Genomic DNA, 13,356 nt, shown 5'->3' on the forward strand with positions numbered 1-13,356 from the left:
TCTTGCCTTGGGTTCACTTCAATTCATATCGGAATAAGTCTTCAGTTTTTTTTCAAACTTCAAATTTGTCACCTCAGAAACACTTGAATGGTACCGCGTGTAATGTTTTCGTTGTCACCCTGTATACTAATGCATTTCCTGAATTGAGGAAATTAGGTTCTATTCAGAAATTTTGTGTCTTATTTCAATAATATTATTACCACATCTGCTTTTTATATCATTTCCAAAATTAGGAAACTTAATTTAAAAAACTTCTCCAGAACGCGAATCTAGATCCGTTCAAACTTTCATTCCAATAACTTCCAAACTTATTTGAGTTCCCATCTTTCGAAGTTTAATAAGAAGTTCAGATTAAGTAACGATGAAAACTCCAGCAAACTGAGGAAATAGTAATGAAATTATTTATAGCCCAATGAATCAAACTGACAGTTCAGAATGGAAGTTATATGAGGGTAGACTTTTCAGTTAAACTCTATTTTCAATGAGAGAAGTTGAAAATTCATTTTCAAATGACCCACTTGAAAGAACCATATGTTTTATTGGAAAATAAACAGTTGATAAAACTTTCTAAACAGATTTTTGTGAAATTTGTGGTCAGTCCATAACAAGTTGGAATTTGGGTTGAGCACTTATATCTGATAATTTTCCATACAAATGTATAAGATTGATGAAGGAATTGAATGATTTTGAATTGAAAAAAACTTGAAAATAGAATGATTATACCTATTACCTCATTATATATATTATACCTATTATTACCTATTATATATAAATATATATATATATATATATATATATATATATATATATATATATATATATATATATATATATATATATATATATATGTTTGAGAATGTCCATATAGGACGAAACTGCAGTAACGTTAGTTACAAATAAAAGTGGTAGAAAACATAGAAATTTTCATTTCTCTTTTCATTATGATCTCCTACCACGTAGTAACGGCTACGTCCATCAATTTATCTTTAACATCAAATTATTTATTTGTATTGTCTTGAGATCTCTAACATTGGTCACCCTGTTTATATAACGATCTAAATTAAGATTATTCGCAATGACCGCGTTAGTTATGAATTTACCAGTTCATTAATATCTTCATGCAAACTCGGTACTAGTAACACTTAAAAAGGTCAATCAGACTTGTTGGAACCTATGACAGTTTGAATTTAATCGTCTTGGTCTATTTATTATTATCTAATCCAGGTGATCATGGAAGTTGACATTTCGGTAAGTTATGACCATTAATATACAAAGAATATTTTATGGATAGAATGATAGGCAGATAGTCATTTATTTCCAACGGACACAAACACCCAACTACACGACATTCTAAGGTCTAGTATATAAGCACGCAACTTAGAACAAATAATAAATAATTTATTACTATTATCTGAATTACAAATATGCGTAATAATGGTATACATAAAAAAGAATGTAGTTGAAAAAAACTAAGTTCTATTTATGTGATCATTGTGATTGATATTATACTTTCAAAATTATGAACCGAATTTAGACACTATATCAGCTTTCTAGAAGAGTGAACAAAAGAATAAGTCACAGCCTTGGCATGAAGTTTTGACATATCAAAATGACAGGAGATCTTCGTAGGACCATTGTTTAATAGTTATCACAATAAAAAGTTATGTGGTATCTTGAATCACTGTCGATCAATCCCAAGAAGACTGAGATGATCCTTTTCACCAGAAAAAGAAGTTTATCGGGCTTAAAACCTCCCGAAGTCTTCAAAAGCAAGCTAAACTCCTCTGAAGAGGTAAAATACCTTGGTACTATCCTCAACAGGAAGTTAACATGGAACTCTCACCTACAGTCGGTAGCCAAGCGGTTCGGCGTGGGTGCTTTGTTCACTCATTCGAATTGACTGCCGTGTTGGTCGGTGGTTCAAGCCCTAGTCTGAACGATCGATCTTCACTTGCTACCGACAACCCGTGTTAGGAATCACACGTTAAAAGGTAAGACCTCGTTAATCCTTGGCTCGCACAAGTTTCGACTTCTGAGGGTTGTCGTTCGTAGGGGTGCGACAGCTGGTTAACGGAAAAACAGATTTTAAACAGATTTTAAACAGAGTGGAGCAAAAAGATCATATGTGGCTTATGAGCAATGTCGGAGGACAGTGGAGTATAAGCAATGGCCATCCAAAAAGTAAATCAAATTCAGCAATTGGCTTGTTTGAACATCACAGAAGCCATGAGAACACCAACCGCGAAAAAGGAATTAATTACTGGTCTGACCCCTCTGGACCTGTACGTTAAGTAGGTTGCGGTAATGGTCATGTTACGATTGCGCACGACTGGTGTAAACTTCGAAGTAGGAATGGGTCAATTGAGGCTGAGCCTATGGCGAGAAGCGCTTACTGCGCAACCTCTGCTGCAGGCAACCAGGGATGCAATTGAACTCAGGTTTATGTTTAGTAAACTCAACAAAATACAAATAAAACAGAACACAGAGTCAGATGCTACGAATGCATTACGTATATATACAGACGGCTCAAAAACCAAAAAAAGGCTAAGGATAAGGATTAGGTGGGGAATAGGAACAAATACTAGCGTGGTTCAAACAGAACTGGCTGGTATCTCAATTGCCACGCAAGAAGTAACCAGGAAATGAATTTCTGGCAAAACAATCTGCACTGATACCAGACGAGCCTTATTAGCCTTGAACAGATAACGTGTTACTTCAGGGCTAGAACTAGACTGTCACCAAGATTTAGCCAAAGCTAAACATTATGCTGAGGTGGATTAAAGGGCATGACAGGAGTGAAGGTAATCGCATTGCCGACTCTTTAGCCAAGGAAGCGGCTGAACTAAGAATTTTAGGACCCAGTGGCACCTACGGTCTGATGACTTCGACAATAGCGGAACTAGCCAAACTTCACACCCATGCCCAATCCCTTAAGCGATGGGATGAAATCAAAGGATACAATCTTGCCTGGGAAGCTGGCGCCGAAGAAATATCTGGCGATGACCAGGAAAAATCTACGCCTAACAGTAGGTTTTCTAACTGGCCACTGTCAACTAAGAAAACACCTCCACAAAATGGGGCTAGTGGACACACCTCTATGCTGGATATGTGAACAGGAAGATGAGATTATCAGGCATGTCCTATGCTGATGTCCTGAGTTATCGTCAATAAGAGAGTGTGTGTTCGGCGAGTCTTGGCATACACCTGCCTATATAAAGTGACCTGTTCACCTTCCTGGAAAGGACAGGATGGACGATAAACTATGAGGACAACTCTTTGGGAAGATGTACAATGGATCACATGAGGCCTAAGTACCGTGGGCACACACTCACCCTCCTCACTCTACAGATACAGATACAGTGGTATCTTGAACTAAAACTGGGGAATAGAAAAATGAATTTGATACAATAAATCTCCACATATAACTTTTTTTCGATTTAGTTATAGAGAAATATAATGCTTCACAATATTCAACGTGAGTTCAGAGACAAGAAACCGAAATTGTGGAGTAGGAGGACATAGTCTGTATCCCTTTCAGGATATTCTTCATTCGTAATTAGTAAATCAAAGTTTAACTGTTTGAAAAGTGCAGTAAAGAATAAATTATTGACTTTTCATTGATATTGTTTTTTAATTATGCTTATGTATCAAGCTATTTCGCAAAAAGTAGAAATGAAGTGAAATATTTATCTGTTTTTAAAAACTGTATCAACTTTGCGTCATTTTTGGCATAATTTTTTCTGGTGTTTTAAATTTTTGCGAAATAAGTTGTATTTAGAATTGCAATTGGTAATAAAAATGCGTTGGAAAGATAAGTTAGGCATAAAGCAATAACTTTGTTGAGGTTTGGCTAAATTTGAGAAATCGGTAAATGTCAAATTTTCGAAAAACTGAATTTGTACTAGAGAGCTAAAAATTGGTATATGGGTAAAAATTAAAAAACAATCATCTTTTCTCTTTACCGATTTTCTAAATTTCGAGCAATAACTGCTTTTCTGAACATTTTTTGGAAAAAATGTCAAATTTGACAGGGAAGAAAAATCACTTGATCGGTCATATGCATGTCATTTGGCATCATTTTTGAAGCACAACCTAATGAAGATATCAAAAGTTGCTTGAAGTGATGAACAAAAAAAATCCCATTTGATGCGGACTTTATGTGTGACACTGTATATGTTTATAAGTCTATTATTTAGGTGTTGATGATATTTTTGAACAAATCTGTACACAACCATGTTGAGACAAAATTTCAATATTGAACTATAGTGTATGTTCTAACTTTGGTTTTTTGTAAGTGTTTTTATATTCACATTTTATATTTCTATACTTACATTTGTATATACTTTTCACAAGCTTTCTCCACAAGATTTATTCTTAATGACAATAAAGTATATTATTATTATTATTATATTGGGAATAACGCAATCGAGAGTCAAGAGCCGTAGTGTTTGAGATTTCTAAAGTATTTGACCGTAGGGGGCATAAAGGGTTGCTAGCCAAACTTTGAAGCTATGGCTTTGGCTATGGATCATTTTTTTGTGTATGGCTCTCCAACTTCTTGAAAAAATGTTCTCTTCAAGAGGCCATCGATGGGTATCTCTCGAATATTTTCACCATCAGCGCTGATGTTCCCCAGGGATCCATATTGTCCCTAAGCCTCATTTTACTGTATATCAACGACTTATTGGGTGAAACTATGAATTCAGATACTCTTGAAGATTCTTCCTTTTTGAGAACAGTGTTTTTGTATTTCGGGGTAATTTTTCTTCTTGAACCATAAGTTCTGCGATGATACTTCATTTTCAGTTCAAAGTAGTATGTGACTTGTCTAGCTGTACTTGCTTCTTTCAATAAATTGATGGATGTAGCCGTTACTACGTGGTAGGAGATGATTGTTCTCATAGGACGAAATTGCAGCAATGTTGGTTACAAATACAAATGGTATAAAAACATAGAAAGTTTCATTTCTCATATTTCATGAAGATCTCCTACCACGTAGGTACATGCATCAATTTATAAAATCTTACACCTCTCAAATCTTATATCTTTGATATCCTCGATGAAATCATGGGAAAAATGGCTGGTTATATTCCCTTCGACCAAAGAATGATTATTATTTATCGAGGAGATGAGTTTTCTTCAAACATAGTGGATGGAAAGTGTTTTCAGTAGATGACATACGTTGATTTAGGACTTCTGAATCTTTGAAACGAGACAAAGGTGTGGGAAAATGCTTTAACTACGTCAGAGAATGGGTTTCTATTCGCTAAACAGGGGAGGCTCAACTTATAATAACTATTTTGCCCAAATCCTTTCGCCAAAAAAACCAACAATGCTGTAATCATATGATACGAAAAACCCAATTTTCCTGTTGCTCGTTCCAGAGGGTGCTTTATTACCAGCCACGCCAAGTGAAAATTTATGGAATTCGTTAAAACTTCAACAGTTTCGAACAATAATCGCTCGTTGCCAAAGGGCCGACACTGCGAAGAGCTCAACCCTTGGACTGGCTCCACCCTTGGAGACGAGCCTCCCACGTTGACGTCACAGTGCGCGCGCCCGCCGCGAATTGGGTCACCTAGTTGTGACCTTTTGGCAGGGCTCTCCATCCGAGCTTTAGACGCCACGCAGATTCCAGAAGCTGCTGTTTCCGCCATGGCTACGAATTCCTCGAATTACAAGTTAAGTGCCGCGACCGGTAACCTCAAGTACAACGGTGAGTGACTTTTTCAGTATCTGTAGTTTTCTAAGCTCACTAAATTTTCATTTGCCCAGTTTTCGGAGAGGATCGGAAAGGGCGAGGCCCAGATATTAATTAAAGGGACTCTGAAGGTTATACTCGTTTCCAGGTTATTATTAACAATATTCTTTCTCCCATAAAATAATATGAAACATTGAAAAACGGGGAAAGTTCCGAGGAGTATTTTTAGCTTTTCAAGAAAGACGAGGGTGGTTCGAAAATTTCGCAACTTAACAAAGATACAAGTTCATTTTTTCTGTCTTGCGAACTCTGTAACCCGTACAAATAGTACTTGACGATTTTTTCTGCAAACAATTGCCCACGAAAGTGATTGCCTCTTCATTTGACGAAAATCTGTGTCCTCCGAGCCCAATTTTCAGACGGGGGAACAAAAAAAAAGCTGCTTGGGGCTAGGTCTGATGTGTAAGGCGGATGGTCAAGCAGGTCAAACCGTAATTCGTGGATTTTCACCATGGCAATCGCTGATGCGTGAGACGGCGTGTGGTCTTGGTGAAACAGGATTTTCTTTTTCTGCAAATGTGACCGTTTTTCTCCAAGTTCAGCCTTTAGATTGTCAAGGAAGGTTTCAAATTGTGACCATTTATTATTTCATTTGTTTTGTAGTAATCCACAAACTATAATTCTATTGATAGGAAAACCAATTCAGCAATCTTGATATCAATTTCATTTATGCAACTTCTTTTACCGAGTCGTAGTAATACTGGATTCATATATCAGAGCTTTCGAGTTAACCAAAGTTGATATCTCCACTTCAGATACAATATTTGAAACAAATAAAGTTCTGAAGATCAATGAGAAATCACAGTTGATTTGTCAAAAAAATCATATGCAAAAAAGTGTGGTAACATATCAGTGAATCCACGTCATTGACTCAATCAAATAATATAATGAATGAAAAAATGAAATTGTCGGCCTCATTCTGTCTCACCCAAATTATGTTTTCGAGTCTTAGTCTAATCAACAAGTTCAAAAACATGAAAAATAGAGATGAAGATCCTAAAAATATGAGTGATAGCTCATACGATTCGGAATCACCTCTAGAAAAATGTTTTTGAAGGATTTTGGTGCAGGTATAAAATTGCAATTGTTATTAACAAAATAAGATTTAAAAAAAATGGTATTTAGTTTTTCGTTAATAACTCAAAATATATCATTATTTGAGCAATTTTGAAAAAAGCTCGTTAAAGAGGAGAAAATTTCCGATAAAAAAGTTCCGACTCCCGAAAATCTCCATTATTTGTAATTTTAATTTGACGTTGAAAATAGGGTTCCGCCCGGCTGTTACGGCATGCGCGCGTTGCCGCTAAAGAGAGTTTATAAAAAGAAATAATTTTTTTATAACATAAAATGTCATTTTAAAAATTTGAAAAAATCTAGTATCTTCTTAACACTCGAATGAATCAAGTCCCGTAGAAAAAAAAGTTTCATCACCTTTTCAAAAAGTTATTCAATTGTTAACTAACAAATTTTTTCCCAATTTCCGTTAGCATAAATAATGGGATGAAAGGTTTGAATAATTGGCCTATAAATTTTAAACTTCGTGGAGTCCTTTTGGCATATATACACCATAGGATCCTGCGATGAAAGTTCATAAAAATGTATTAATTTGTTAATTATGATTTTTTATAACTATTGCAAAATGAAATATCTAAAAATTATTGACAATTTTTTTTTCAATTGATATTAAGCTATGTCTGTTTTCACATTAAACAGTGACAGTTATTAACATAGGATATGAATTTTTTACGTAATTTGTTTATTACATTGTTTCAAACAAATAGAAAAATTCAATATTTTTAAAAAATTTTTTGCTATTCTGTTGTCTAGAGATAATTATGATCTTTCAGAAAAAATGTTTCCTTAATTTTGATTTTCAATTGTTTAAAATCAATATTTTTATATTCGATTGAATGAATAATTAGTTAAGAAATAATTTTGCTTTCAAAAATCATATTTTTCACTTTGGCAAAAAGAATGTTTTATTTATCATTTATTTGTTTATTAGTTTAACAATTTGTTATAAACAAATATTGACCAACGTTATATTTTTTTTTCTGAAGCAGAAAAGAATTATTGAAACAGCTATATATAAAAAAGTGACATACAATTTTTTTATTTATTATAATTGAGTATTAATAAATTTGGTTGTCAAACGCTCATTTATCATGTCAGTTGTCCAAAGAAAATCAATTCAGATAATATAGCGAATAAAAAAATGGATATTACTGGAGTTTTTTCTTCCTCTTGATCTTCCTCTTCAAGATGATCACCTGGTGATCGAAACACGTGTCGAGGTGTAAAAAATAACGATTTAGTGTTAGGAAAAAACACTCGACCAAATGAACCCAGCTTCTTAACGAAGCCGATTAGTTTGTATTGTAAGTGGTCTTTCAGGTCAGTTGGCAAGAGTACGGCTTTGCCAAACTCTAAAAACCTGATTTACTCCATAGCGGGGCAAGCACAAAGTATGTGCTTTGCTGTTTCATCATTTTCAAAACAGAGGCGACACACACTGTCTTCCGACAGTCCGAGTCTCTGCATATGCATCAAATGACAGTGACCTGTAAGAAGGCCTGTTAGAAGGTCTATTAGAAGGCCTGTTCATCCCTACTGTAGTCCAACAAATGTTTGCTATCAAGCTTCGAAGGGTGAATAAACGTGAGCCAATCTTGGCTCACGTTTGAGCTCTACATCCAATTTCAGATCAACTTTGTTCAGATAATACTATTTCTATTTTGAACCGTTTTCGAGATAAACTATTTCAAACGGAAACTGACGTGGTTTTCTTGCTCGTTTTTTTGAATTCATCACTTATTTTGGATATTCAACATTTTTTCTTAACTCAGTAATATTTCTTTTTGATCCAGTTTTTTAACTGTCTCAGATCAGTCAATTCGAAATTGGTATGTACCTACCTTACAAAAAGTTACAATTTGTATACATTGAGGTATTGGTCTCTAACGTTCAACAGTACACATTAATATTTTTTAATAGTGTGCTTGAATTTATTAATAATTTATGGTGAGTGCAATAGAATTGCAAGTAGAACATGCCGAGTATTTCATGAAAGATATCCACAACTTCCGAAGCCGAATAATAAATAATGTGATAAATCAACTACCAAAAAACTGTAGGTTGAATGGAACCTTCCGTCCAAAAATCATTCGTAAGAAGACTAAAGTGGATGATGATGACAATGGTATAACAGTTTTGGGATACTTTCATGCATTTCCAAATGCTTCTCTGCATGAGGCTGAAAGGGAGATAGGTATACCATAAGTGACAATTTGTCGAATTCTTAATAAGCATAAATGGCATCCCTATAAGTTCTACTGTGTCCAACATTTGCAAGAGACTGATTTACCTCGTAGAGTGGTATTCTTTGGATGGTTACTTGTCAAGACTCAAGAGGGTGAACATTTCCTTGACAATATCATATGGACAGATGAGGCCAAGTTCACAAAAAATGTAGTTTTCAATAGACACAACAGTCATTATTGGGCGCCAGAAAATCCCCATGTTGTCCGACAAAGGGGTTTTCAAGAAAGATGACAATTCAATGTATTTTGTGCCATAAAGAATGAGTCAATTTTTTATATCGAGTTTTATGATGATAATTTGAATGCATCAAAATATGAAGATTTACTGAGGAATGAAATTCAAATGATTTTAAATAATAGACCAGGAAGAGAACGTGTATGGTACCAAATGGATGGTGCTCCACCCCATAATTCTCATTCAGTCAGCGAAGCTTTAACCGAAATCTCCGAAGACAGATGGATTGGTAATAATGAACCTTTTCGTTGGCCTCCTAGAACACCAGATGGCAATCCATTAGATTATTTCTTGAGGGGTTTCATTAAAAATATGGTTTACTCTACCCAATAACAACAATGGAAGATATGAAATCGAGAGTTACAACTGCTTTCAATAGTTTGACAATCTTTTGAAGAGATTACATGTTTGTTTAAGTAGAGGTGGAGATGTGTTTGAACATATTCTGAAATACACTGACGATTAAATTAACTCATTAATTTATGGGTTTATTATTTTCAGTTCGTGTTTCAGCGTTAAAAAACTATTGTTTGAAGAGAAGTTTCATTCGATTGTTGAGGAGTATTTTAATAATTATATTTTCATTGTAATATCTGTGACTAATTGAGAAACATCAAACGAAATCTGTTTTACAAAAATGAGTGATGAACAAGGAAACCATGTCAATTTCCGTTCGAAACAGTTTATTTCGAAAACGGTTCAAAATAGAAATAGTATTATCTGAACAAAGTTAATATAAAATTGGATGTAGAGCTCAAAAATGTTGAAATATACAGGGTGTTCCATTTGAAAAAATTGAGTTCCACCCATTTTTTCATGAGATCAAAGTATCTGAATTTTTTGAAGACCCTATATGAGGCAAATGAAAATATCACTCGGAGTGAAGATCCTCATAGTATCACTCCACTCCATTTCAAATTTGATCGTTTTAGTGCAAGAGAGTTCAAGATTATCAGCATTTATAAAAGTTCATGTTTGGTAAAAAAAATATCGAAATTAATTTATATCTTTTAAACGGTAATAGATAGGTATCGGAAAATAGTATATGAATTTGTTAACAAAGTGATAATGGATCATAATATGATATTATATACGGGGTGTTCCATTTGAAAAATCAAAGAAGCCGTCACTTTATAGTAGAAGCGACAACGCCGCTTCATCTAAAATATTTTAGGCGTGTAGGTCATATTGACTTATGCATACTGTGGAATTTTCAGGTTGATCCGTTGAATAGTTTGCCAGAAACGGCTAATTAACGCTCATCATGAAAAGCCCTGGAAATTGAAATTGACATTTCAATGGAAAAGAACAGGCAATGAATGTCCTTTTTCTGCAGTGTTTGGAACCTTTGGTATAGTAATGAATATTACTGGAGTTTTTACCAACACCAAAGCGTTATTTTAACACCTCGACCCGTGTTTCGATCACCAATTGATCATCTTCAAGAAGAAGATCAAGCTGGTCATCCTCTTGAAGATGATCTCACTTGGTGATCAAAACACGTGGGGAGGTGTTAAAATAACGGTTTGGTGTTGGGAAAAAACTCCAGTAATATACAATGAATGTCAATGAAATATTTCTACCAGTCCTCACAGGTACACAAACAAGGTCGGGTAATCCAATTAGGAGAAACCAAACTACGCCCACTAAAAATAATATAGATCAGAGTCAAATATCAGCATCGTATTTGCCAGAACGGGAACCAACTCAGACACTGCGACCACATCGCCTTAGATTATTCTACCGCAGTAGTAGACAAAACTTCAGTCATAAACATCTGCAGACCACGGCCAAAAAGCCCGGAAAATAGCTTCCACTGAATTAAAGCTCGTAAAAAGATATCACATCAACATGTCAAGATATTCGTTGTAAATGATCTTCTTATGTCTTCCAGTAGAGATCCTTTTTTTTCTAAATTTCTTTCTCAAGTTTTCTTTGAGTGTCATCAGAGATGATTAAAGTGCTCTCTCTACAAAACCTCCATTTTCATAAACTCGTTTATTCTAACTTTGAAATTTTGTGGAACATCAGCAGGTCTTTAGCAAAACAGTCGATTGTTTCCCAAATTATTTCTGCATCGTCTCTTCTATTGTTTTCTTTGCCAGGCTTTTAATAAAGGGGGTTCCATCTAGAGAACAAACGACCATTGTTTAAAATGATAATAATGGGAGGTAGGTCAGAAACGGGGGGAAACTCTTGGTTGGTCTTTTGGTGGCAGGTGACGCAATGATAATCGTTAGCGATATTTTTGATTAGAAGTAATGCAGCATTTTTTTTATTATACGCTGCGAGAGACTGGATCCTTTGGCGGCACTCTAGAACTATTTCTGAAAATATATCATCACATCTCAAGAATGTACTTCTATTGGAAACGCGAGAAGGAAAATTGTCAAACTAGTTATCAACTTGAGAATGTCAAAACGGTTGATTTATTAAACTATATCAAATGCTGCCTTCATCATAACGTCAACTGTTATTCCAAAACAAATGAGAATATGCAAAAAACACAAATGAGGCAACCCTATTCGTGCCTGAACATAGAAATTCACAGTATCATATGGTGTATCTCGCCTGGGAATGTGAATGATTAATGAGACAGCTGAAATCTCTATCAATGGGCAATTTAGTCGATTGCACCTGTGACTATATCCAGTTTATTTAATCGTCTCAAAGCCTTCTGGGGATTTACTGTTTTGTTAGATATACAAAAGTGGATTATGGTGGATTCTGTTTAATTGTCATTGATATCTGATATATGTACGTTTTATATCCTTGTATCATCTTGTGATGCTGTTTCCAAAGCTGATAACGAATTTAGAGACAAAGGTTGATATTCTACTTTGTAAGCGGATTCACTGCTATCCAAAGAACGCACTCTGAGTAATTTTTCATATATTTTATGTATCGCTAGGACCAGTGGCGGTGCAAGACCTAAATTCAATGTGGGCTATGTAGATTTCCCGAGGCCCTCTGATAGTGCAAGAAGAAGGGCTTATACATTAAAAACAACACTTGAAATAAAAAAAATAATTGAGAAACCCTTAACACTTTTATTTATGTACTTTTTCGGAACAACCAACAACAAAACTAAAAATAAAAAAACAACTCAAAACTAATGAAAAACATCATGTCTAGGTCGCCGTATTGAAACCCCAGTCAAAGTCACTGACACTGCGGTTATTTTACTGACTTTACTTTAACTGAAGAAACACAAATTTTCTTTTTTCCTTTTGCTGAATCAGATTCCCATTTTCTCTCTCTATCTCTATCTCTCTTAGTGCCTAAGCCTGACATGATTGATAAATTATGAAAAATGTCCCAATATTGTAACTTCTGAAGGTACTTGTTTCTATCCGCAAGAATAATTAACTCATAAGAAGTGGACTACTTCCTTTAAAAGAAAATTGGATGAATATGATATATAAAAATATTACTTTGTATATTACCTACTGTAGTATTTCACTAACGTAATATATGTTCAATACATTATAATACGTATATGGAAATAAAAAAAAAGGTAGATTTTACACAAAAAATCGAGGATATAAAATAAATAATATTGACATCATTTTTAAATATGAAATTTAACTTATTGAACACGTATTATCGTTTTAAAACTCGGTAACACAATTATTCATTCTCACTTCAAATACTTTTAAAAATATAGGAACATAAAGCGAGACCGCGTCTGCATGTGATACTTTGATTGGATTTCTATTAAGGGGAAGTCCCGAGGTATCTGACCGGGGATTCCCCGCGATACCAGCTGAACGCCAAGTAATGTTACCAGACTAAATAAAAACAAATGATCAGAAACGACAAATTCTCAATTTATTATTGTATAAAATAATATAGTTCATCAGAAAAAGATATATATTCACAACTTTTTCATTCATATGCTTCTTTCTTGTGCCGAATATTCGTATTTCGGAGATTTTTTGAAATTGAATCCATTTCATCTAATAATCATTTCACTCATGAAAGAAAAAATGTGATTTATGAAGAATATTCCACACTCGGGTTGTGGTTGTGTAAGTTTA

At 34.4% G+C, this 13,356-nt stretch overlaps 1 protein-coding gene across 2 annotated transcripts in view; it reads left to right on the forward strand.

The window, feature by feature from the left end:
* The first annotated feature begins 1,107 nt into the window (after positions 1 to 1,107).
* The window catches only part of Gad1 (glutamate decarboxylase), a 142,734-nt gene continuing 130,485 nt past the window's right edge, over positions 1,108 to 13,356 (forward strand). For both annotated transcript variants that reach the window (XM_074186450.1, XM_074186451.1), the window contains exons 1-2: positions 1,108 to 1,248; positions 5,385 to 5,716. In XM_074186450.1, coding sequence (XP_074042551.1) covers positions 5,422 to 5,716 — 295 coding nt within the window. In that variant the 5' untranslated portion in view covers positions 1,108 to 1,248; positions 5,385 to 5,421. The remainder of the gene's footprint in view (positions 1,249 to 5,384; positions 5,717 to 13,356) is intronic.

The sequence above is a fragment of the Leptinotarsa decemlineata genome, unplaced genomic scaffold (assembly GCF_025532065.1).
Source record: "Leptinotarsa decemlineata unplaced genomic scaffold, Ldec_3_MD MMD2_tig00078422_RagTag_RagTag, whole genome shotgun sequence".
Taxonomy (NCBI): Eukaryota; Metazoa; Arthropoda; class Insecta; order Coleoptera; family Chrysomelidae; genus Leptinotarsa; species Leptinotarsa decemlineata.